Source organism: Rhinopithecus bieti, unplaced genomic scaffold (genome assembly GCF_001698545.2).
Source record: "Rhinopithecus bieti isolate Rb0 unplaced genomic scaffold, ASM169854v2 scaffold_1103, whole genome shotgun sequence".
Lineage (NCBI taxonomy): Eukaryota > Metazoa > Chordata > Mammalia > Primates > Cercopithecidae > Rhinopithecus > Rhinopithecus bieti.
The window spans coordinates 649,845-676,366 of record NW_016803302.1 but is presented as its reverse complement, the minus strand read 5'-3'; the positions used below and the strand labels follow the sequence as shown (position 1 = coordinate 676,366).

The window sequence follows — 26,522 nt, the reverse complement described above, 5'->3', positions numbered from 1 at the left end:
AAATACAAAAAACTAGCCAGGCGAGGTGGCGGGCGCCTGTAGTCCCAGCTACTCGGGAGGCTGAGGCGGGAAAATGGCGTAAACCCGGGAGGCGGAGCTTGCAGTGAGCTGAGATCCGGCCACTGCATTCCAGCCTGGGCGACAGAGCGAGACTCTGTCTCAAAACAGAAACAAAAACAAAAACAAAACAAAACAAAACAAAAAAAAGAATTGGGCTTTATTTTCACACACTCCCTGAAATGACACAGCCAGAGATCAGGTAGAACCCAGAGAGAAGAAAGTTACAAATCCTGTGTCCAAACAGCATCCTAAAATGAAATACTCCTGGATGGAACCCTTGGCAAACTCGGTGTTGACCAAACTCCCAGTTACCCATAAAAACTTATCAAGTGATGGTTTAGAAACAGATTCAAAGAAAGCAGTCTGCAGAAAATATGCAGATTTACTCTTTTAATTAGCAAAACACAGACTTTACAGAACTCATTACTGTATTTAGAGAATAAATCTCAGAGTAAAATGACCTTGTTTCTTGACTTCAACCAAATTATGTGGGTTTTTTTATAATTAGAAAACTTTATTGAAGAGCTTAAGAAATAATTTAAGTATCAATATTGAATCTTCCAAAACTCCTCCAGTAAGTCTATGACAGCTGCACAGTAATTCATAAATATATATTGTCTTAGATTTTCTTAATATTCACATCTGCCTTCTGTTCTTTCAAATTCTTTTTGTGTTTATGCTTAAAGATAGACATACAATTCAAGTATGTTCAGGTGAGGACTGGTTATTTAAATAGCATATATATGCTTTACATCAGGGTTCCACTGAAGCATATATTCTTCTAGGTATTTGGGGGACTGTGTCATTAAGGCTAATGGTGATTTAATCTAAGAGGAAAAAAATGAAAAAAACACATGCATACCAAGGAATATTTTTCAGTTTCTTGGCAAAACACAAAAGAGAGGAAAAGTGATTTGACTTTTTAGCTCCAATTGCTTTCAATTTCTTAGGTAAGGTCAATGTAGAATCTGCTGAGATTTTTTTATAGAACCTGAGTGAATAAAATGCAGAGGTAAATCACTACTTTCTATTTAAAGCAAACTGGCTTTTTACAAAGCTTATGACCATTTTTAAAGAAGAAGAAGAGAGGCTAGGTGCAGTGGTGTATGCTTATAATCCCAGTGCTTTGGGAGGCCGAGGTGGGAACCTCGTGTGAGTCCAGGAGTTTGAGACCAGCCTGAGCAACACAGTGAAACCCAGGTGTGATGGCTCATGCCTGTAATCCCAGCTACTTGGGAGGCTGATGTGGGAAGATCACTTGAGCCCAGGAGGGTAAGGCTGCAGTGAGCCATGATTGTGCCGCTGTACTCCAGCCTGGACAATGGGACAAGACCCTGTCTTGAAAAAAAAAAAAAGGAAAAAAACACGTTCTTCCCAGAAAATAAAAAATAGGCCACAGTTTCTTGGTTCTTCTTCTTCTTTTTTTTTTTGAGACAGGTCTCACTCTTTCACCTAGGCTGGAGTGCAGTTGCACAATCTCAGCTCACTGCATCCTCTGCCTCTCAGGTTCAAGCGATTCTCTTGCTTCAGCCTCCAGAGTAACTGGGATTACAGTCGCCCGCCACCACACTCATGGCTAATTTTTGTATTTTTAGTAGAGAGGGGGTTTCATCATGTTGGCCAGGCTGATCTCGAACTCCTGATCAACTCCTCATGTGATCTGCGCTTCTCAGCCTCCCAAAGGACTGGGATTACAGGCGTGCACCACCGTACCTGGCTGGTTCTTCTTTATTCTGCCAGGCAGTCCACCCTAGGTGGGCAGGCTTCCTACGTGAACTCCGAGGGGTTCTCTGGTCTCTGCTGATGTTGCTGGCATACCTGTGGACACCCAGTAAAACAGTGGCTCCATACAATCATGAGAAAAAAGATGAATGTGACCATTACATTTCACACAGGCTTTGAAGGAACCATCAAACCAGTAACAACTCAATTACTCTTTGTGGCTTCTTTTTATTTTGAATCAATAATCTAGAAGTGAAGGTCTGCACAGCCCATTATGCCTTCACTGATCCACCTACTTCCCATGAACACCTGCTGAAGGAAAGGGATAAGGCAGCATGTGCTAAGATGCAGTGCTGCTTCTAAACACAATTTGTAGGGGGCAGGCATGAAACCCACGTTCAGAAGTACTTAAGTACTGAGGTGATTACTCAACTATGAAAAGGTCTTTCAGGCGCACAACTGATTTTTAGCAGGTGCAGGGTATGAAGACTTTCATTGTGATTTTATAAAAGTAGGCTATGTTGCATGAGTATCTAAAAGCGGCTGAAAAACCGACTGCATGCTTTTAAGCCTAAAAATAACCCAGGACTAGAGCCAAACATGTACATTTCAGCAGAAAAGTGATAAACAGAAAGCCAAGTGGGTAATATGCTGAAGAATGAAGAAAGCCCACATGATGGCTTATGCTGACTTTAAAACTGAGTGAAACATTCAAGCATTAAAGAAGTCAAAACAAATGCAGTTAGGTGTATATATCACCCCAAAAGAACCTATGGCTATTAAAGCTGCCATGAGGATCTGCTGAACTGTTAAAACCTTACTTATGTTATGCTACCAATCTGATTCACCTTCAGTTTCAATAACTGATAGAAAGTTCTTACCAAGACCCTCATTTTGGCATCATAAATGTTAACTTGTAGATCAGAATCATAAAACTACTAACTCCATATTCATTTGCTAATTTATGAGACAGAAAACATACAGTCCTTAATTCTAAAAAGGCCATTTAATATCTCACCCCTATTACTCTTCCAAGGAGGGAAACAGAGAGGGTGTCCGGAATTGCAGTAGAACACATTTAGAACAACAGAAAAACATATGGGGAAAAAAAACCCCAATAAATATTCAATCTACAAGAAATATAGGAAAATAGGGGGAAATACTGCAACTACTTCGCTGTACCATGGAGATACATGGTAGCCCATGACCACTTCCTGGATTACTCTTTGGATACTCAATTCAATTGGCCTTAATTGCTTATAAAGTGTGCAACACAGGGAGGATCTGTCTTTAATTTAGTTCTGAAAGAGGCATGAGTGGACATAAACTCTAATCACAGACCACCGTAGATCATTAGGGCAATTAAGAACAGTTTCTAGTCTTGAAACCCCTCCACACAAATCACCTGCTAACCTTTGGATCCAGGTTTCAGACTTGCAAACACTTTGGGGTTCTTAAGGGCAAGTGAGAGTTCATTGAGGAAGGAAATAAAGTGGGAGTCTCTCTCAGATTTCTTTGACTCAAAAATGACGACAATGGTAAAGTGAGGTTCCGGGCGGGTTAGGAAGTAGGTACTCTGAACTTTGTCGTCATAGAAGTGGACCACTTTCTCCAAGCTGTTCAGATCAGATGTGCGGTCCGTCATGATCATGATGACATTGGGCCAGTGCATGACTGGCCTGTCGCTGGGCAGAGACACTACAGCTGGATACTGGTCCACACCCTTGGGGGCCTCTCTGTAGGAATGGGGGTGGTGATAACCATGACCCTGAAAACTCTCAGAACCCCTGTTGTCAAAAATTAAGGACACATTGGCAGCGTCATATTTCCTGATGAAGCTGGAAATCTTTCCAAAAAAGTCTGGGTTAGCTTTTGCTGTCAACGTTTTCATTTCTGAAGCAGTAGTTTGTCGGCTCAGAGCCTCATGAAAGTAAAAGCTAAACTTGGCAAGAAGCATGTTTTTGAGTTTCATCAGCCAAAGGAAAAGGTGTGGAGGCTGCACGGCCTTCTGAGACTGCCCTCCAAACAGATGTTTCTTGGTCTCCCGCTGTTTCTCAAAGATCTGGCCCCAGGTCTGCAGCTTGGTGTGCGCACTGTGTAAATTAACCAGAGACGGGAGGAACTTCCACTCTGAGACCTGGGCCTGGGCTTTCAGGAGATGACATAGGACATCAACTTCCAGCTGGAAACTGCTTTCCAAAGGACTGAGGATTGGGTGGTGAAATCTAAAGGGAAGAGAGAAATTAATAGAGATACGTGGAAATATTACTTCACTTGCCACACTGACATTTTTCTAACCACAAACCAACAATATGGCCAAACAAATAATATTATGTTTCAGGACAGGGGAAGAAAAGACAGAAGAACTACATGTTGATTTATTTTAAAATTCTGATATAATTTCACCATTTCAAAATTATGTCAACATCAAATTTTCCTGTGGAAATAGCCTGAGAATAGTGGCCACTTTCTTTTCAACAACAGAAATACCGAATTAGCTACAATTCATTTTTTTTTTAAATTTATTTTAGACTGGGTCTTGCTCTGTCACCCAGGCTGGAGTGCAGTTGTGCAATCATGGCTCACTGCAGCTTAATTCCTGGGCTCAAGTCAGCCTCTCGCCTTAGCATCCCAAGCAGCTGAGAATATAGGCACACGCTCCATTTTCTGTGGAGACAAGGTCTCCCTGTGTTGCCCAGGCTGGTTTCAAACCCTAAGTGTTCTTTCCGCCTTGGTTTCCCAAAGTGCTGGGATTACAGGTGTGGGCCACCATGCCTGGCCTAAATGAGCTATAATTCTTTCTGAGTGTATTTTATTTATTCTGGGAATTGTATGACTAAAACAATCATTGAAACAAGGCGTGCTCTTTTCAGAGTGTGGTCCTAAAGAGGCGGAGGTAAAACAAAAAAATCACTAAAACATCTATTGAATGTGTAGATGACACATATAAACTCATTTAATGTTCACAGTAATGCCATGAGGTACTAAACCTGTATTGCAGATGAGAGTACATACTATAAGCTTATATGGAAAACACAGTAGATAAAATAAATGTTTATTAAAGAAATAGAGCATTTATTAGACAGTCCTTATTCAATCCTGGTTCCCAAATTCCCTTCATCTTTAATTACAGTTAAAAACAAAATGGTGGCCAGACTAGCCAACATGGTGAAACCCCATCCTTACTAAAAATACAAAAATTAGCCAGGCATGGTGGCACGTGACTGTAATCCCAGCTACTCGGAAGGCTGAGGCACGAGAATTGCTTGAACCTGGGGGGGCGAGGTTGCAGTGAGCTGAGATCGCACCACTAAACTCCAGCCTGGGCGACAGAGCAAGACTCTGTCTCAAACAAACAAACAAATGGTGACCCAATAAGAAATAGCTAATACTTCAATCACTTTCCATTTATCTTAGGATAAAACCCCAAATCCGTAAAAAGGCCTAGAAGGCACTGAATAATGTAGTCCCTTCCCAGTTTGAGTCACATTCTTATTCTTCTCACTTTCTCCAAATATTAATTAAATAACTGAAAATGTAACTATACTACAAGGAGTTCAAGACAGTAGTGCAATTTCATTTCCATTTGTCCTAGACAAAACGTATAAAAGTTTTTGAAGCTGGGCACAGTGGCTCATTCCTGTAAACCCAGCACTTTGGGAGGCAGAGGTGGGTGGACTGCTTGAGCCCAGAAGTTCATGAGACCAGCCTGGGCAACATGGAAAAACCCCATCTCTACAAAACATTCAAAAATTAGTCAAGTGTGGTGGTGTGCACCTGTGGCCCCAGCTACTCAACCCAGAAGGCTGAGGTGGGAAGATCACCTGAGCCCAGCAAGGCTGAGGTAGTGGGCTGTGATTGCACTACTGTGCTTGACAGAGGGAGACCCTGTCTCCAAAAAAAGTTTTTGACTATGATCTATAGTAAAAAACACACTTTATATTGTGACCAAGTACCTGCACACATAAATATTATTTTATTTCAATATTTTCTTACTATGTACAATGTACTCTGCTAAATTTCTCCTTGAGTCATAATGTTCTAGAGGCAAAGGAGTGAATAGAGGAGGCAGCTATTACTTCCGCCATTAATACTTTCTAATATATGTTAAATATATTTTATTTTCTACTTGATATTTTCTAATATATATTAAATATATATTATTTTGTACTATATATATTAAATCAGATTAGTAACTCACTAAGTTAACTTTATAACCCATGGATTACTACCTGCTGTTTGTAAAACACTGTTCTACTTCACATGTAATAGTAATGTTTAGAGGGAAAAGAACATGATGTGGGACATCCTCTCTTCTAGGCACAGGGAAAAAAGGGCAAGTTCAGGGACCCTAGAAAAGTGACAGCATGACCCGTTTTCATCAATACTGTACTTCTTCCTTATTTTTCAGGTCTCCTCGTCAGTCACTTCTCTAGAAAAGCCTTCTCTGTCTACTTCTAGACGAGGTCAGGTTCCCCAGTTACATCCTCTCATTACCTAATACCTCTCTCCCACTTCAGTAGTCTGACCATGCAGTTTCTCAGGAAAACAGACATATGGCCCACCCTAGTTTTAACTCCTCCTAAAGTGGAAGTAATAGCTGCCTCCTCTATTCGCTCTTTTGTCTATCCAGAACATTATGACTCAAGCAGAAATTTAGTCAATGTGGTGACCAACTATGTAAAGATATGAATCCAAGTCTCTGCCTCATTAACTCTGCCTGCTGGTTATGGGCTGAACGAAGTTCTATAACAGTGGAATAGAATGGCAGGGAGAGTCCTTTCTGTACAGACCACACAGAGCTTTCTTGCTCAGTTCCTCCTCTGAGAAACGCCTAGCGGCTGCCAGGCCTAATACATGCTCCTTCTCCAGAAGTCTACATCAAGCGCTTACACTCTTCCTAAAGATTCACAGCACCTGCAGAGGCTGCGGAATCACCTCAGCAAGTGATCCCACTGTAAAGGCAGGGGAAGTACTTGTATTTATTGAGCACATTATATGTTCCAGGCACTATGGTAGATGATCTACAGGCCTGAGTGCATTTGATCACTTCATTCTTAATGAGATGGACGCTTCTCACACTATTTTGGCTGCTGGTGAAAAAGAACATGCTGGTTATCAAGTAAACAATTAGAAAAAAAAATCACAAGTATATCTAGGATTTTTGTCTAAATCTACTTAAATACTAATTAAAAGGATTACAGTTAAGAGAATCCATACTAGGTTGGATATTATAAGAGATAAACCGATTATCATGTGAAATGTCGTTATTCGTGTTATCTGCATTTTACATCAACATCCTTCCAGCTGAGGCAGCTAAAACATTGGTGAGATCAAGTCTAATAATATACACAATCCATGGAATACTATGCAGCCATAAAAAGGAACGAGATCATGTCCTTTGCAGGGACATGGATGAAGCTATAAGCCATTATCCTTAGCAAACTAATGTTAGTAGGAACAGAAAACTAAACACTGCATGTTCTCACTTATAAGTAGGAGCTGAACAATGAGAACACGTGGACACAGGGAGGGGAACAACATACACTGGGGACTACTTGGGGAGGGAGGTGCTGGGGAGAGCATAAGGGAAAAGAGTTAACGCATGCTGGACTTAATACCTAGGTGATGGGTTAACAGGCGCAGCAAAGCACCACAGCACATGTTTACCTATGTAACAAACCTGCACATCCTGCACATGTACCCTAGAACTTAAAAAATTAAAGTAAAAAAATAAATACACAAAAAATCAGAAAGATAAACCAGATCTCAAATCTTCTAGCTTACGCATTCAATTAATTTGGACTTTTCAAACATTATATATTTTAGAATGAACACTAAGAAAGTTCAGGCTGAGAGCAGTTGCTCATATCTGTAATCTTAGCACTTTGGGAGGCCAAAGCAGGAGGATCATTAGGAGCCCAGGAGTTTGAAACCGGCCTGGGCAACACAGTGAGACCCCTGTCTCTACAAAAACTTAAAGTATAAAAAAATTAGCGAGACCTGGTGGAGTGCGCCTGTAGGCCTAGATACTTGGGAGGCTGAAGTGGGAGGATTGCTTGAGCCTAGGAGGTTGAGGCTGCAGTGAGCCATGATCACACCACTGTACTCCAGCATGAACAGCAGAGTGAGACCCTGTCTTGAAAGAAAAAAAAAAAAAGCTCACTTCAGCAGCACATATACCGAAATTGGAATGATACAGAGAAGATTAGCATGTCCCCTATACAAGGATAACACTTTTTTAAAAAAATCTACTTAAATACTATATATTTTTAAAAATGTTTTAAATGCACACATGCAAAACCCCATTATAGAGTAAGTCTCAAAATCTTTGAATTGTAAGAAAGCCACCTTAGCTTTTAGGCCCCTTGACACTTACAAGCATTAAATATCACAAACCTCTATAATCATGGCTATTAGGAAAATCTGCCCAGGAACTAGGAACATAGTAAGACTGTTAATCACAGGATTAACGACATGAAATTAGAGAAAATTCTGGTACAAATAACACTATTGTTATCTTTCTACTGCTTTTGGCTGGAAATCATCATCTATAGGCAATGCTCTCCTTAAGAGGACATAAATTCCCTGTCCAAACCTTCAGAAAGAATTCCGAACAAGCTCTTCCATAACATACACTAAAAGTGCTTAAGTGCTCAACATTTATTAAAGATAAATATGAATGTTGAAGCTATTTTTCAACCTCAAGAAGAGCTAAAAATTCATGTTAATGTTAGTCTGCCAAGACTTAGAGATTAGCATTATGATGTATCATTTCCCTGTTTCCACTGCCATGTGCCTCATAGCTATTCACAACTCGTATTATAGGAGGCTCTGTTAAATGGTTGTAATCCAAAAATATCCACCTAAGCTACGGCAGCAAGATTGAAAGAGTCTGAATAGTCTTAATACAGAATAAATTAACAACTATTTGCAGAGATCATCTGCTCTGAGGAAAGGAAGGAAGGAAAAAGGGAAGGAAGGAAGGAAGGAAAAAAGGAAGGAAGGAAGGAAGGAAGGAAGTCTCCATAGAATAGAGGAAAATACAAATGAATGGATTTGTGTAATATTCTAATGAAACACTAAACTCCACTTTAGAAACACTGCCTTTCTCCTTTGCAAATCTGCACCATGGAGTTCTTTCCAGAAGGTGTATGTTCTTGTTTGTTTGTTTGTTTTATTTATTTATTTATAGGCAGGGTCTCACTGCACAGCTCAATGCAGCATGAACCTTCCAGGTTCAAGGAATCCTTCCACCTCAGCTCCCTTAGCAGCTGGGACTACAGGCACACACCACCACACCCAGCTAATTTTTTAAGTTTTTGTAGAGACAGGGTCTTGCTGTTTCCCAGGGTGGTCTTGAACTCCTAGCCTCAAGCAATCCTCTTGCTTTAGCCTCCCAAAGTTCTGGGATTACAGGTGTGAGCCACCACGCCAGGCCAAAATGATAAATTTTTTTTTTCACATGTGCAGAACGTGCAGCTTTGTTACATAGGCATATGTGTACCACAGTGGTCTGCTGCACCCAAAATGATAAATTTTATGTTATGTACATTTTACCATGACGAAACAAAATCTGTAACATCTTTTCATTTAAACAACTTGTTTACTAATTCTTAAATACCAATACATTGAAGATACAAAAAATTACCCAGAGATGTGCCCTGCTGGACCTTCCATGGCAGAAGGAGGCATTTATAATGAATACAAAGTAGAAACTAGTACATTTATTATGAATAAAATAACATTTCAGAGGAAGGAACAATTCCCTTTGGTCAAAAGATTGTGGAAGCCATAGAGGAGATGGCATTTGAATTGAGCCATGATGCTTAAAATAGCTAAGAGGCAGAAACAACTCCAATGCTCACTGACAAATGAATGGATAAAGAAAATATGGTACATACATACAAATGGAATATTACTCAGCCTTAAAAAAAGAAGGAAATCCTGTCACACGCTACAACATGGGTGAACCTCACAGACACTATGGTAACTAAAATAAGTCAGTCACAAAAAGACAAATACTATATGATTCTGCTTATATGTGATATCCAGAGTAGTCAGACTCATGGAAACAGAAAACAGAACAGTGGTTGCCCAGGGCTGGGAGTGGGGGAAATGTTGGTCAATGAGTATAGGGTTTCAGTGAGGTGAGATGAAAATATTCTAAAGATCTACTACAAAAGACTGTGAATATACTTAACACTACTGAACTGGATACATAAACAAAGTTAAAATGATAAATCTGCTGGAGGCGGTGGCCTATGCCTGTAATCCCAGCACTTTGGGAGGCTGAGATGGGCGGGTGCCTTGAACTCACGAGTTCAAGACCAGCCTGGGCAACATGGCAAAACCCCATCTCTACAAAAATACAAAAATTAGCTAGGCATGGTGATATGCAAGTATAGTCCCAGCTACTCGGGAGGCTGAGGCAGGAGAATCACTTGAGCCGGGGAAGTGGAGGTTACAGTGAGCTGAGATCAGGCCACTGCATTCCAGCCAAGGTGATACAGCCAAATCTTGTCTCAAAAAAAAAAAAAATGGTAAATTTGATATTATGCTTTTTTTTTTTAACAAAATAGAAAAGCAGGGGCAAGAGTAGGCAGGATTTTGCCATATGAAGAGAGGGTCTTGATTTTCCAGCCCCAATCTTCTCCCATTCATGATTCCTCACCCTTTGTTTTGTAACTTTGCAGCTCCTTTCCTACCGATGGAATATGGACTGGGCCACCTAACTTGCTTTGGCCAAAGAGATGCTAACAGATTGGATGCAAGCAAAGGCTTAAAATGAGCTTAACTGGGTCATACTTTTGCGCTTTGGACATTGCTACTGGGTAGCTACTTACCCTCCAACCTTAGGCTCAGAATGAACACATGTGGAGCAGACCCAAGCCCAAAGCTCACAGTAAAAAGTCAAACCCAGTGAAACAAACAGTGTTAAGCAGAGCTACCCACTTGAACCTTGCTCAGGTCAGCCAACCCTAGTAGGCCTGCAAATCCACAAGTGTAAATTTGGAGGTCTGTTATGCAGACTTATTGTGGCAATAGCAAACTGATACATGATAGAACAATAAAAGGACATTCTGAGCATAAAAATAACAGGATCCTAAGCAGAGAGGTAGGAAATGGCAAATCCTTATGAGGAACATATTGAGTATCAGACTATGGGCTGTTTTTGGACTTCTGCTTAAAATCCTCAATGATCTCTCTCTCTCTCTCTCTCTCTTTCTCTCTCTCTCTCACAGAATCTCACTCTGTTGCCTAGGCTGGAGTGCACTGGTGCAATCACAGCTCAATGGAGCCTCCACCTCCCGGGTTCAGGTGATACTCCTGCCTCAGTATCCCAAGTACCTGGGATTACAGGCACACCACCACACCTGTCTAATTTCTGTATTTTTAGTAGAGATGGGGTTTCGCCATGTTGGCCAGGCTGGTCTCAAACTCCTGATCTCAAGTGATCTGCCCGCCTTGGCCTCCCAAAGTGCTGGGATTACACGCATTAGACACTGCGCCTGGCTCTTTTTAAGTTTCTTTCTTTGTAGTAAGAATTTGGCTGCAATGTAAAGCACTTGATGGGAGGTAGCAGATGAATTTGAAAAGATAGGCTGGAGCCCTATCACGGAAGACTTTGAAGGTCTTCACTATTAAAATCTAAGCATGTCAAATGCCTAGGAGAGATTGCATTCCACAGAAATTGCACTACTATTAGTTTTGCTTATTAAATTTTCATTGAGCAATAATTAACCTTGTTAACTATACATATGCAACTAACAAAATGTCTTATTAACAGCCTTATCATCAAAAATCTTTTTTTGACAAAAAGTGGGCATAAGGGCTAAATCGTAGTTCTGCCTTTTGTGAGAAATTTGTGAATTAAAGCATTCAGATCAAGAAAGTGTACTTCCTAAAATGCAAACAAATATATGTAGATCAATTTTTTAATGTTCTTTAAATTCTAGCTATAAAATTATTATTTAAGAATTAAAATCGGCCGGGCGCAGTGGCTCAAGCCTGTAATCCCAGCACTTTGGGAGGCCGAGACGGGCGGATCACGAGGCCAGGAGATCGAGACCATCCTGGCTAACACGGTGAAACCCCGTCTCTACTAAAAAAATACAAAAAACTAGCCGGGCAAGGTGGCGAGCGCCTACAATCCCAGCTACTCGGGAGGCTGAGGCGGCAGAATGGTGTAAACCCGGGAAGTGGAGCTTGCAGTGAGCTGAGATCCGGCCACTGCACTCCAGCCTGGGCGACAGAGCAAGACTCCATCTCGAAAAACAACAACAACAACAAAAAAAGAATTAAAATCATGGAATGGTTTATTATTGCCATACCATAGAGATTTTTTTAATGTTCTAGAATGCATAAGTGATGGCTTTCTTCTTTCTTTAAAAGTATTATTTCTTAATATTATAGTCTTGATTTAGGAGAGTAAATATTAATTTGCATTTACAATCTATCTTGCAAACTTGTTTTAACCATGAAACAGAAAATTAGCCAGAATTTTCTTTTATACCCACAAAACAATAAATAAATGTGTAAAACTTCTGCAGAATCAGAAAATGTTCCATTGGTGCTTCTTTGGAAAACAAAACAAAACCCAAGTTCTACTGCTCCTCAAAAGTACTCAAGGAACAGCAGATACTGTGACCTTATACAAGCTAAGTTCATGTTTCTTCTGCTAAATGGCACACGATTAAACTTATATAATAATTATATTATTATTATAGTTCAATTTGTTAATAATTCAATTTGAAATGCAGAATCACAAATGACTGTGATTCCTAAACAAGAACTTATATATGCTTAATAATGTTATAAACTGGCCAGGTGCAGTGGCTCACACCTATAATCCTATAGGGGGTTGATTATCTGAGGTCAGGGGTTTGAGACCAGCTTGGCCAACATGGTAAAACCCGGTCTCTACTAAAAATACAAAAATTAGCCGGGCATGGTAGCAGGCGCCTGTAATCCCAGCTACTTTGGAGGCTGAGGCAGGAGAACCACTTGAACCCAGGAGGCGGAGGTTGCAGTGAGCTGAGATTGCACCATTGCACTCCAGCCTGGGCAACAAAAGCAAAACTCCATTTCAAAATAAAAGTTATAAATTTACCAAAAAAGGAAGCCTTTTTTAATACCATTCTACTGTGAACATAACTGGCTTTCAGAAGAAAAAAAGCCAAAATATACTTTCCATTCATCTGTGAAAGCAGACTAGACACTGCAATAACTCATACAGGATCTACATGTTAAATCAAGGCCAGAGGTTTAGATTCCATGCTATTCATTACACTCATTAATTTTTTAATACAAAGGAGTTTCAGCATTTGAAGCATAGTACTATTCACAAAATTTGTTATAAGAGTTCTGACATGGATCAGCTACACTGGGACATTCCCTGAAAGATAAATGGATCCTTTGGGAAGAGGTTTAACTTTTTCAATACAACAGAATACCAAAATATGAATTATTTCTTTAGAACACTGAAACCATAAAAGAGAAATGTTTGGTGTAGCACAGATGCCAGATCAAAAAGTCTACAGAAAAAAGCACATTACCCTAGCAAAGGGCAAAATCATGTTAGTTGATACATAAAGGAATCCCACTTCCCAAAGAAAATCATTATACAGAAGGTCAACTTTTCAGAATTCCTTGAAGAATTTATGTTGTTCAAATTAACCCAGAGCCTCTAATTTAGATCATTTTCAGGCTAGGATGTGTCTGTGATCAGTCATTCCCTATTAATTAGAGAAAGGCCGCATGGGTGGAAGATGGATATTGTTTAGATGAAAAAAGACATCTCTTGTCCATACTGTAATCCAGTTCCATCCAACTCCATCAATATCCACTCAGAGGATGAGGGTTACAACTAAGAACTGCCCTAAGAACTTTGAAAATTAAATCTGCAGGGAAAAGGAGAAACTCCTAAGGCTCTGGGAAGTGGGGTGTTTCAAAGAAGGTTTACAGATGATAGGGCCTTGGTGCGTGGCTTACACCAGTAATCCCAGCACTGTGGAAGGCCAAGGCAGGAGGACGGCTTGAACGCAGGAGTTCAAGACTAGCCTGGGCAATATAGCAAGACCCTGTCTCTCTGCAAAAAAAAAATAAAATAATTATCCAGGGGTGGTGGCATGCTCCTGTAGTCCTAGCCACTTGGCAGGCTGAGGTGCAAGGATCACTTCAGCCCAGGCAGTCGAGGCTGCAGTGAGCCAAGATAGCACCAATGAACTCTAGCCTGGGTGACAGAACAAGACCTCATCTCAAAATAAATAATGATATGGCACAAATTTAAAATAATTAATACTAATCATTTCTAGGAGACACACACATACACATATACACACACACATCAGTAAGGTTCAGTATCTGTTGTATCTTGGAGTTGACATCTTTCTCTTAGTTACCCAATTTTTTTTTGTGCAGACCATGTATCATTATCACAGGGAACTTTGAAAACAGAGGTTTCTGGGCACATAACCAGAACCACTAAATTTTATCCTCTTAGGAAAGAGGAGGAAGGGCTCAGGGATGGGTATTTTTCTTAAGCTTCCCAAAGAGCTCAGCAAACCACTTTTACATTAGCATTTGGGAATCACTACATGAGATCTCTTCCCCTTAGGAATCATATCCATACTGTACTTCAGTTTTGGGGCTTCAAAAAACCATTTTATTAAAAGAAAACATACTAATCAGATTGGAGGAAGAAATAATATTTCCAAAATATAAAATTTTAAATGGTTAAAAAAAAGTAAGTGTATATACTTATATGCATAGCCTATTTCTCAGGAATGACAGCAAGAACTTGCTAACTTTAGGTCGGGCACAGCAACTCACACCAATCCTAGCACTTTGGAAGGCTGAGGTGGGAGGATCATTTGAGGTCAGGAGTTCAAGACCAGCCTGACCAACATGGTAAAACCCCATTTCTACTAAAGATACAAAAAAAATTAGCCAAGCATGGTGGTGTGTGCCTGTAATTTCAGCTACTTGGGAGGCAGAGGCAGCAGAATCGTTTGAATCCCGGAGGTGGAGGTTGCAGTGAGCTGAGATCGTGCCACTGCACTCCAGCCTGGACAACACAGCAAGACTCCATCTTTAAAAAAAAGAAAAAAAAAACCCTGCTAACTTTAGTTGCGTCTTAAAGACAGGAACTACGTGGCTAAGGGGAAGGAAGAAGACTTTCCACTGTGTTACACTTTATAAATGTTGACCCATGTGAACATATTACATATCAAACAATAAATAAAAAGAAAATTTAGAATATGTCACAAAAATCAAAGAGCTATGACAATAAAAAATAACAAGCAACTATAAAGAATATTTTAGAGACAACTGGGGAAATCTGAACATGGGCTATATATTATACAAAGGCAGAAAATCAGTGTTAGATTTCCTGAATGTAAAAACTGTTTTTTTCATTCAAAATTGTGTTATGATTATGTATGGTTCTTAGAAGACAAAATCTGAGTATGTAGGAGGAAAGCATCATGAAGATTGCATTTTACTTCCAAATAATTCAGGGAAGTACAATCATATACAGTAATAAGGCAAATGTGGCAAAATGTTAACAATTTGTGAACAAAGGTGAAGGATAGTTACATGTTCATTGTAAAAAAATTTTTTTTAGTAATAGCTTTACTCTTAATTACTTCATGTACCATCCTTTTAAAGTGTACAATTCAATGGTTTTAATATATTTGCAGAATTGCGCAACCATCACCACGATCAATTTTAGAAAAGTCTCATGGTCCCCAAAAAAGCAATCCCCAAAAAAGCAATCCTGTGCCCATTAGCAATCACTCCTCCTTCCCCTCCAACTCCTGGCAACCATTTTCTGTGACTATGAATTTGTAGTCTACTTTCTGTGTCTATGACTTTGCCTGTTCTGGATATTTCACATAATGGAAATTATGTGATTTCCATGTGGTCTTTTATGACTAGCTTCTTTCACTTAGCATAACGCTCTCAAGGTTAATCTATGTTGTTGCATGTGTCAGTACTTCATTCCTTTTTATTGCTGAATAATATTCCATTGTATGGATATACCACATTTATTTATCCATTCATCCATTGGTCAATGGACATTTGGGTTGTTTCTGCCCTTTGGCTATTATAAATAATGCTGCTATGAACATTCATGTCAATGTTTTTATGTGTGGTCATATGTTTTCATTTTTCTTGGATCTATACCTAGGAGTAAAATTGCTGATCACATGGTAACTATGTTCATTATACTATACTTGCAACTTTTTATAGCATTAAAATTTCAAAATAAAAAATTAGAGGAAAACTTTTATAAAGAAAGAATAGGCTGGACACAGTAGCTCACTCCTGTAATCCCAGCACTTTGTGAGGCTGAGGTGGGTGGATTGCTTCAGCTCAGGAGTTTGAGACCAGCCTGGGCAACATGGAGAAACCGTCTCTACCAAAAATACAAAAAAATTAGCCAGGCATGGTGGTGCACACCTGTGGTCACAGTGGCTTGGTGGGCTGGGGTGGGAAGGTCGCTGAGCCCCGGAGGTGGAGGTTGCAGTTTGCTGAGATCATGCCACTGCACTCCAGCCTGGGCAACAGAGCGAGACCATCTCAAAAAAAAGAAAGAAAGAAAGAAAGAAAGAATAGTAACATAATAGTATATTAACCAAACTATCTTACACTCAGAAATAATATGTATATATGTGGTTGTAGGTAGCACACAACTCATTCCTAGCAAGAGAATGCAGTAAATGCTTCCTACGTCTTCTGAAGAACTAATTTATTGACTTGCAAAATGATCAGCAAAGAGCAATTATTTATCTGGACTAGATAAAAAATATCTTGATTTTTAATAATACGCAATGATGCATACAGAAAAGAATATGGGCTCTGAAGTCACACAGCTAAGCTGTATGACTCTAAGATGACTCTAAGCAAAGTGTTCAACTTCTCCGGAACTCTATAAAACATGTACTATTTTACACCTATAATTCAAATCAGGTAACAGAGAAGAAGGTCTTGCATAGTGTCTGGCACACAGTACTTGCTCAACACATGCTAATTTCCTTCAGAATAGGTACATATAAATATTTCCCCCACCACTACCTTTTCCTACAAGATGAAAAATCAATTGTTGTTTTATTAAAGAACAATGACATTTTAGTTTTCAAACCATAAAACTGTATGAGTCTACTTCCAAATTGTTTTATTTCTGGCCTTTCGTCTGAGCTCTAGACCCCCATTTCCAACTGCCTGCTAAATCTTTACTCGAAAATCTGCTAGCAACTCACGCTCAACTTGCCCCAATTTTAGCTTACCACCTTCCTTCTAAACCAGCTCCTCTTCAGTTCCTCTTGTCTCTTCAATTCTGTAAACACTACTATCACTGGAGGGGCAAAACCTAAGTATCATCTTTCACAGCCAGCTCTCATTATTCCCACCATCCTGTTGACAAGACTTATAGCCTTCTTGTCAGCATCTCTTTTCCCACTGTCTTGCAACCATGAGGCCCTCCTACCGCCTATTAGGCTACCCTCGTAGCCTGCTACACTAACCTTTTCTCCTGTAACCTCTCGCTTCACCATCCCATTACACACACAGTGACACAGGAATTAGTCTAAGATGAGAACATAATACTCCCTGTTCAAAACTTTTCATGGTTCCCCACTACTTACCAAATTAAGTAAAAATTTTCAACCTGGAACACAACTATTCACTCATTTCTTCAATAAACATCTATTGAGCATCTATCATATGCTAGGCTCTGTTGCAGGTGCTAAAGGCACAGCAGCTGTGATGGAGCTCACATTCTAGTTTTTGAGAAAAAGAAAGAAAAAACACCCTAAACAAACAACAGTAACTTCAGATGGCAATAAATCAGGAGAATAAGATCGTGACTAAAAGCAGAATAGTTTTGGTAGGATAGTGAGAGAAGGTTTCTCAGAACCAAGACTTAAAGATGAAAAGACAACTACAGTAAGAACTTTCCAGGGAGAAAGACTTGCAAGTAACAAAACCCTGAGGCTTTTTTGTATTCTGAAATATCCTACCATCTCAAAACACCTGCTGTCTTCTTTCCTACAGTTGCTTTCGAAATCCTACCTGCCATTAAAAGCTCAACTTGGCTGGGCGTGGTGGCTCATACCTGTAATCCCAGCACTTTGGGAGGCCGAGGCGGGTGTATCACAAGGTCAGGAGTTCGAGACCAGCCTGACCAACATGGTGAAACCCCATCTCTACTAAAAATACAAAAAAAATTAGCCTGGCCTGGTGGCATGCACCTGTAATCTCAGCTACTCAGGAGACTGAGGCAGGAAAATCGCTTGAACCCAGGAGGCGGAGGTTGCAGTGAGCCAAGATTGTGCCACTGCCCTCCAGCCTGGGCGACAGAGTAAGACTCCATCTCAAAAAAAAAAAAAAAGCTCAGATTCTACATTCTCCATGAAGTTTCCTTGAATATTCCAACTTTGCTCCCTTCCCCCATTCCATTAATCAGATGGGTATTTGCCTTCATCTGGGAATATGAATTAACATATTCACCTTTCTCTTTAAGCAAACATATGTGAACTCATATATCCACAGGAGTGAAATCCTTCAAATAAATCATTTTCCATTCAGTCCAACATACAATTACTAAGTGCCTACTAAGTGCAAGGCACTATTTCAGGCTGCAGGCTCTAGGGACACAAAAATAAAACTGAGTAATTCATTTCACTGACTTTCAGTCACTTTCAGGCACTCACAATACTTCTGAAATTCTTTTGGTATTGCTTTTTGTGCCAGGCAGTGGGTGGCACATCACAAACATTCTCATTTCTTTATCAGCAGCAATGTCCTTCCAATAAAAGCAATTTTCCAGTTGATCAACATTTTTAAAAAAATACTTAAATTTGGTTCCAAATAACTCTTTGGCCACTCAAAAATACTTGTCCTCCTTAAAAGTAGATGCCTGCCTCCACTAAGAATACTTAAAATGAAATCTAAACTCTATGGCACAAACTCTAAAAGCAATTACAGAGGAGTTTCCAACACATGTTAAATAATGGACTTGTTCAAAGGAATGAGCAGATAACTCACTGATTACTTTAAAAGGGACAACATTTGTTTGAATAATAATTTGTTAAAAATTCACATTATTTTCAGCCAGGTGCATTGGCTCACACCTGTAATCCCAGCACTTTGGGAGGTGAAGGCAGGTGGATCACTTGAGGTCAGGAGTTCAAGACCAGCCTGGCCAATATGGTGAGACCCTGTCTCTACCAAAAAAAAAAAAAAAGAAAATACAAAAATTAGCTGGGCGTGGTGGCATGCACCTGTAATCCCACCTACTCAGGAGGCTGAGGCAGGAGAACTGCTTGAACCCAGGAGGCGGAGGTTGCAGTGAGCTGAGATCGTGCTACTGCACTCCAGCCTGGGCAACAAGGTGGGATTTCATCTAAAAAAAAAAAAAAAAATATATATATATATACACACACACACACACACACACACATATATATATATATATTCATATTATTTTACTATGTTACAATTTGGTTTCCAGAAAAAAGAAATTCCTATTATTTTATATACAATTCTCTTGTTGTATGAACTCTTTCCTAAGCAGCAAAATCAGTTATAATACAAGTTTTATGATTACTTCATTCTCGGTCTTTTGCTATGGCTTAGCAGCCAGTATAGTGTTAATAAGACCAATGAAGGTGCCTAATGTATACCTGTTGATTAATGAATATGCACAAAATGTAATCCAGTTATTTATTTCACAGTTATTTCATCACAGATTTTCATTAACAGTGTGGAGAAAAACTCTTGAGCTTGTGTGGGATTAATAGGACAGCCACGTTTTCTCCCTCCCTCCTCCCCACACTGACCTGGAGCTGTATTTTTTCAGGATGGCATCCAAAAGGCCAACAAGCTCTTCAGCATTGATGAACTTCTGTGTGCTGAGGGTGTACATCTTCTCATAGAAGTCTGCGATCTCCATCCGAGCCTGAACAAAGAAGCAGAGCTGCTCTGACAGGTGGGAAAGGAGTTCTTCTACGTGAGGAGCAGTCCCACCCAGGGCACCACGGCCAGTCACCACCTTCTTCAGCTCATTATGTAAGGAAGTATAGATGGTGCGGATGGAATCCTTCCTGCTGAAGAAAGACTGGCCCCCTGGTAGCCAAAAGACATAAGCACATGACAAGTAAGAAGGAGAAACTGTAAGTATCAAACACCTACCAGCATCCAAAAGCAAAGAATCCAAACCCACTGAGCTCCATAAGTTTTCATCTACCATATTCTCTGTCTCCTATGATTGAGATATAAATCAATACTTTATGATTCATAATTTCCCTAAGGAAAAAGCTAAACGAATACCTGATAGAATTCATTACTGTAGCAATGGACCTGTGTACGATTTGCTTACCCATGTACCAATTCTCCCCCAACTCAATTCAGTGAGGATTCAGATTTACTTCAGAGCATAATTAACCTAGCAAATAACACCAACTGGAACTAAAAAGGCTACCTTTAACATAGATGTATTCAAAACAAAAGAACACACAAATTATGAAACACGATTGTTATTCCTGATATGGCACAATTTTTTGTTTCTGCTTTAGAGTTGTATTTTCCTTTGAATCTTATCTTTTAGATCACACCAGAAAATTGCATACATACATATATATTCCCTCTATGCAAGAAAACAGACTACTGGGATCCCAAGAGAATAAAGAAAATCTTAGCACTCTTGACAGACTGACGCTATATGTTATAAATAATACGCACCACACTGTGAATTATTAAGACCAGGAACCAATTATAAATAACCGCTGCTTTAACTAGGGGGCTCCAAAGGAAATCATCAAAAAATAAAACCAAAAACATCTTTTCATAGCTAAAAAGGATCAGATAGCATAGATATCATTTACTCACTTCTGCAGTTAAACATGACCAATTATATTTCTAATTATACAGTCAGCTTCATGGATGTTTCCTCAAGCAATTCTGCACCCACCAAAGGGCCAGAGGCACAGAGGCAAGATATTAGGAAAACGAAAAGAAACAGGGCAGGTTTAAAACAGTGATTTCTAGGAATATAAAAAAAAATCTCAGAGATGGACAAGAGTTTACATTTTCTCTTCAATTAATTTACTATTATAAACATATACCTATAATTAGGAATAAAAATTATTTATCAAGGCATTTGTAAAACATCCTCTTAATAAATGAACCATTTCACAACATTGATTTTAATTTTTTGCTCGGTTTATGTTTCAAGAAATGAACCTTCTTTCCCTTACTACTGGGGCAACCAACTTGTCCTAGTTTACCCAGGACTTTCCAGGTTTTAGCACTAGAAGTTTAGCTTCTCAGGAAATCTTTATAAGGTTTTAAAACAAAGTCCCCATCCTAGAAATCCCTCAGCCCTGGGCAAATTTGAACAGTTGGTTACCCTACTTATTTCTGAACCCCAGACAAACTACTGATACTTTGAAAAGTGTTTTCCCAATATACTGTCTAAACCAGGGGTGTCCAATCTTTTGGCTTCCCTGGGCTACATTAGAAGAAGAATTGTCTTGGGGCACATATAAAATATGCTAACACTAACCACAGCTGATGAGAAAAAAAAAAAAAAAAACGTACAAAAAATCTCATACTGTTTTAAGAAACTTTAGCCGGGCATGGTGGCTCATGCCTGTAATCCCAGCACTTTGGGAGGCCAAGGCGGGTGGAACACCTGAGGTCAGGAGTTTGAGACCAGCCTGGCCAACATGGTGAAACCCCGTCTCTACCAAAAATACAAAAAAATTGGCCGGGCATGGTGGTGGGTGCCTGTAATCCTAGTCACTTGGGAGACTGAGGTAGGAGAATCACTTGAACCTGGGAGGCAGAGGTTGCAGTGTGCCGAAATCGTGTCACTGCACTCCAGCCTGGGCAACAAAGCGAAACTCCATCTCAAAAAAAAAAAGAGAGAGAAAGTTTATGAATTTGTGTTGGGCTTCATTCAAAGCCATCCTGGACTGCATGTGGCTCGCAGGCCATAGGTTGGACAAGCTTGTTTCAAACAGATTGAGTAACTGGCATATCATTTCTCCAACTAACACCATCAAAATCTATATGGGTACAGGTGGACCAGTTGTGACACCAATATCCCATATGGAACTGTTCCCTGCAGGGTTTGCCTTCCTCCCATACCAATATTTAGTTTAGTTCTGCTGATTTTGTAGAGTGAAGGGTACAACATAAATAGGCCTCTGTGCCCACATCTAGGATAAAACTTCTCAGCTTAGGAGGGTAATAAGAGTGTCATATAAAACCCAAAAGCTGTGGAGGTCTGAAAGACTTGGTTTCAAACCCCAGCTCCCATGATTACAGACTATGTTGATGTGCAAAGTACTGAACCACTTTGAGCTTTAGTTGTCATTTTTAACATAAAACTGGTGATAGAGATAAAAAAACAAAATGAAATAACATTCGTATGTATGTATGTAATGTGCCTGGAACAAAGCATATATTCTATAATACTAATCCGTTTCCCTTCTACTTATAACTGATACATCTTTTAAAACTCCTAATAATAATACATAATTGAGCTTCTGAAACTGTGGTGAACTGTGAGCTTCAAGTACCACAAAAAGAATAGCTATCTAGTACTGTTAAACAGGGTGGCCTTGGTGAAAATTTTAACTTCGCATTGAAAAAGGGATATCATCTGTCTCTAGGACTTATGGGAGGAGAAAAAAAAGGATACCTAACTTCATCAGATTACCCTTATCTGGGGGAATGGAAACACTACATAAATACAAAGAATACCTTTAAAAGCTTATCGATAAATGCTAATCACCAGTATGTGAAACCAAGTAAAGTGAAACTACTACAAGGAAGAGACAGACCATCAACACATTTCTTTCAAACAGTTCTCTTTTCTCAAATCTCTCAGGAACCCAATCCTATCTGTTCACTATCTTGGTTTGGAATATCCAATGGGGTTTTGTGCTGGAAAACAAGGAATCAGAAACATTCAACTTCTTTCTCTTTTCAATATTTTGAATTTATAAAATATGATTACTCTGAATGATTTCTAGAAGGCTCTAGTTATAAATGCTCATAATTTCTCAAGATTTCAACAGTTTATCTCATATCATGAAATTTTAAGTGTATCAAAGGAACGTGTAAAACATCTTGGGCATTTTATTCTCCAACTTCTTGCTAATAATAATTTTTAAACATCAGTTCTCAAGTTAAGTCATTTTCTACTATGCTAAATTTCAGCAACCCAAGGTTGAGGAAACTCTCCAGTAATGAAACAAAGAGAAGAAAAGTATGACCTTCTAAAATTCTCCACAGGCATTGAGTCAGCATATTTTAATCACTGATCCTTCCCCAAATAGGTATTATTCTCTCTTAAAGGAAAGAGAAGGAATAAAGATAAGGGCCCTACTTGAAGTTTTTCAGTAACAGGATCAAGACAGGAACAGAAAGCTCCCTGTCAAGGTCTATCCTTTGTCTAAAGGCCCTGCTTGCTTCTTTAATCAGGATTCACTGCTAAGGCCTCAAATAAACACCATCCATAAAAGAGGTTAAAAAAAAGACTCACTTTTTACTTGAAATTTGCTAGGAGAGTAGATATCTTAAGTATTCTCACAATACACACACGAAGGAAGGAAGGAAGGAAGGAAGAAAGGAAAAAGGAAGGAAGGAAGGAAGGAAGGAAGGAAGGAAGGAAGGAAGGAAGGAAGGAAACGAAACTATGTAAGGTGATGGATATACTAAGTAGCTTGATTGTGGTGATCATTTCACAATTTATATATACATCAAAACATCAAGTTGTACATCTTAAATATATATAATTTTATTATCAATTATATCTCAGTAAGGCTAAAAAAAACTTTCCAGAATTATGTTTTAAATTTTTTAAAAGCATGCATAAACTTTTTGTTTTGCTTTCTAAAGAAAACTATATAAATGTTCTAATGAGCAAAGTAGTTGGAGAACATGGGAATGTTTTAAATGGCAACATTAAAGTTTTCTTCTTAAGTTTTTAAGAAAACAGACAGTAAACCTGATAACTGTGAAGTCATATTGTAAGCACACTGATATCATATACACTCCAGTACCAAAAAAATAAGTGCTAAGATAAAATTTAAATTCCGGAACTTGTGTTTATGTGTTAATAAGTTATGAAGCATTAAATATACCATTTTCAGTATGTTTACTCAGAAGTGAGGAGCCCACCTAGGAACCTAACAGTGCCTGGGCATGTTTCACAAAACCAAATGTTGTGTAGATCAGTTTCAAGGCATAGCTCTCATGCTCACCCATGCCAGCTGGGGTTCAAGCAGAACTAATCAATTTACAAATTGAGGACCACTTTACAGAACCCAAGTCAGACAGTGAAGATCTTACATACATATTCTTATGCACAGGCAGCCAGTTCTGTTTACGTAAAAACCTGACTCATTCAACTTAAAACTAGAGTAGCAGATTTTTTTTAATGGAGTCAATAAATAGACTTTAGAAAATTCAACTGAACCCACTCAGGTTATATGCAAAATTATATGTACATATATATTTTTCTGGAGAGTAAGTACACAGCTTTCATCAAATTCCCATGGATAAGTTAATTTAAAAAAAGAAAAAGCAAAGAATCATGGCACTTGAATCAGTCACCATTCTTTGAGGTGGGGGAGTCTAAAAACAACTAAAACTGCCTAAATATAACCTGCCTTCAGTATTACAGCTAGAATCCACCCCATTTTCACATATATAAAAAACATATATATGTAGATATACATAAATTATAATTTTCATACATTTTTAATAAGTTATATGAACGCAAACTCAATCTGACAGTTCAAGGGCAGATATTTTGGTTTGGACTCTATCATCTGCCCAACACAACTGCATATATAATTCGCTAATCTATAGAAAGGGGAATAATAACACCATAGCAGCAACTACAAATTTGTGAGAAATGCCATTGTAAAAAGGGGAGAAAAAAATAAGATGAAACTATCTGACCAGTTTCTGCTAATAAATTAGCATACTAAGTAAGTATGTATAAATCAACATACTTGCTACAGCAATTACGATCTCAGGAAGACCTGTCCCTTGAGTGTTTACTGAAAGCTCAGTAAGACGTACATGGTCACCTTCAGGCAATACAAGGAAAGTAGGGGGCTGGTTAGGGAACGGGGGCGGTGGATCAAAATGAAATCTACCCCAATTTTACATTTCTATTCTCTGTATTTTATATACGTGTCCTTCACTCACATCAGCCCTCATGCTTCTGAAAACTGAAGAGTCTAAAACAGGTCAAGTACTGACTCTAAAATCCCTAGGATTCAAATATATTTATTTGTCATAATTAAGCAGTAATATTATTTTGTATGCATAATCCATGCCTTTTACATCTATTATTTCCTGCTCATCTACTTATACTTATTGCTTCTACTAGTAAAAATCAGTTGAATCAGCTCTTGAATCTGATTTTCAGAGGCAAGATGTACATGAGGTGCTAAGAGTGTTAACCATTTTCCCCTTAAGTCTCCTCTTACTAGTGTTAGGCATATTTCTTGCCTTTCCTGCCCAGTATTCATTTGTTACTTTAGTCATTAAATATGTATTGGGGGACTATGAAGACGGGGTAGGACTCCAAATGTGACTCTCGGGCCTTAACCTTAAGAGGCCACACAACAGTGTTCCGTAATAAAACTAGGTTGTTTTGCAAAGTTTTGCTCTTCTGGCTGCAGCGTCACTAATTAAAACAATGAAGACAAAGTTTGATTAACTTCTCATTTGTGACATCAATCCATGCACGAGGAAAAGGGGCAAACCCTTCGGTTTGGGTCACAGCCCTGCAAAGAGCATCTACCCAGTTCGCCAATCTATCAGCAGCGCAGGCCGGTGGGCGGGGCTTTTGGAAGCCCAGGGAAGGAAAGGAACGGTGGGAGGAGACCTGGGAATGCCGAGTCGAGCCTGCGATTAGAAGTGACACAGAGATGGGAAACCCAAGCCACTGCCGACTGGGCAATATACCCCCTTTCCTTCCTCCTCAAGGGGCTCGGGGGGCGGGGCGGAGGTACCTAGTTTCTGCCCCAGGTAGGTGAGGCTGTGATAGACCTTCTCGGCTGCGGCCAGGTGCGCCAAGGCCGCCAGGAGCGACAGCCAGCTGCCCCCCGCGCTCTTGTTGGCCTCTCGTTCCTTCTCCACATTGTCCTTAGCCTTGTCGTAAGAGAAGATACCCAGGTGAGAGAAGAATGTCTCCAGCACCGCCTGTTCCACCGGTACCGGGGCGGCCAGCGGGATAGACTCCCCCATGCGAGCTGCGCCCCAGCTCGACCCACGTGGCTCTCCTCGGCCTCGCACTTCCGGGTTCTGAGGGAACGGGCTTGCGCACAAGCGTGCGTGCGCGTGACCGCCTCCACCGGCGGGCTCGTGAGCGCGCCGCCGCCGGGACCGCTCCTGGGCCTTAGAGAAGACGCGGATAAGGACCAAGGAAAGAGGGAGGTAGCGGTTCCTGAGCTCCTTCGGCGCTTGGGCTCCTACAGCTCTGACTATTCGGACCCTCAGGGTAGAACGGGAGGCGGCCAGTTCCCTGCTCTAAGGAGTTGCCTGCGCTCTGAGGTGAGCTGATAGGCCCCTCCCTGTGAGGTTCGTCAGCGCTGGTGACGTCATGCAAACGTGACGTCAACTCTGGCCAGAACATCTGGCCTGGGCTCGCCAGGCGCCTCGCTGGGCCGGCTGGGAGATGGGGAAGTGCCTGGAGTTGTGCTCAC

The 26,522-nt window shown here is 39.9% G+C and overlaps 1 protein-coding gene across 1 annotated transcript; it reads right to left on the bottom strand.

The window, feature by feature from the left end:
• Positions 1-1,990: 1,990 nt before the first annotated feature.
• Positions 1,991-26,126, bottom strand: KICS2 (KICSTOR subunit 2). Its single transcript, XM_017872651.1, has 3 exons — positions 25,830-26,126; positions 19,629-19,914; positions 1,991-4,007 (listed from the first exon to the last, which is right to left on the bottom strand). Exons 1-3 carry the CDS (start codon positions 26,062-26,064, stop codon positions 3,191-3,193), a joined length of 1,338 nt encoding a protein of 445 aa, XP_017728140.1. The 5' UTR covers positions 26,065-26,126; the 3' UTR covers positions 1,991-3,190.
• Positions 26,127-26,522: the final 396 nt, after the last annotated feature.

Bases quoted from the DNA above. Each gene is read 5' to 3' on its own strand.
- KICS2 (XM_017872651.1), bottom strand. From the start codon at position 26,064: ATGGGGGAGTCTATCCCGCTGGCCGCCCCGGTACCGGTGGAACAGGCG. The intron at 19,915-25,829 runs GTACCTCCGCCC...TTTGGCTACCAG, and splicing joins CTACCTGGGGCAGAAACTAG to GGGGCCAGTCTTTCTTCAGC. The intron at 4,008-19,628 runs GTCAGTGTGGGG...TCTTCCCTTTAG, and splicing joins CTGAAAAAATACAGCTCCAG to ATTTCACCACCCAATCCTCA.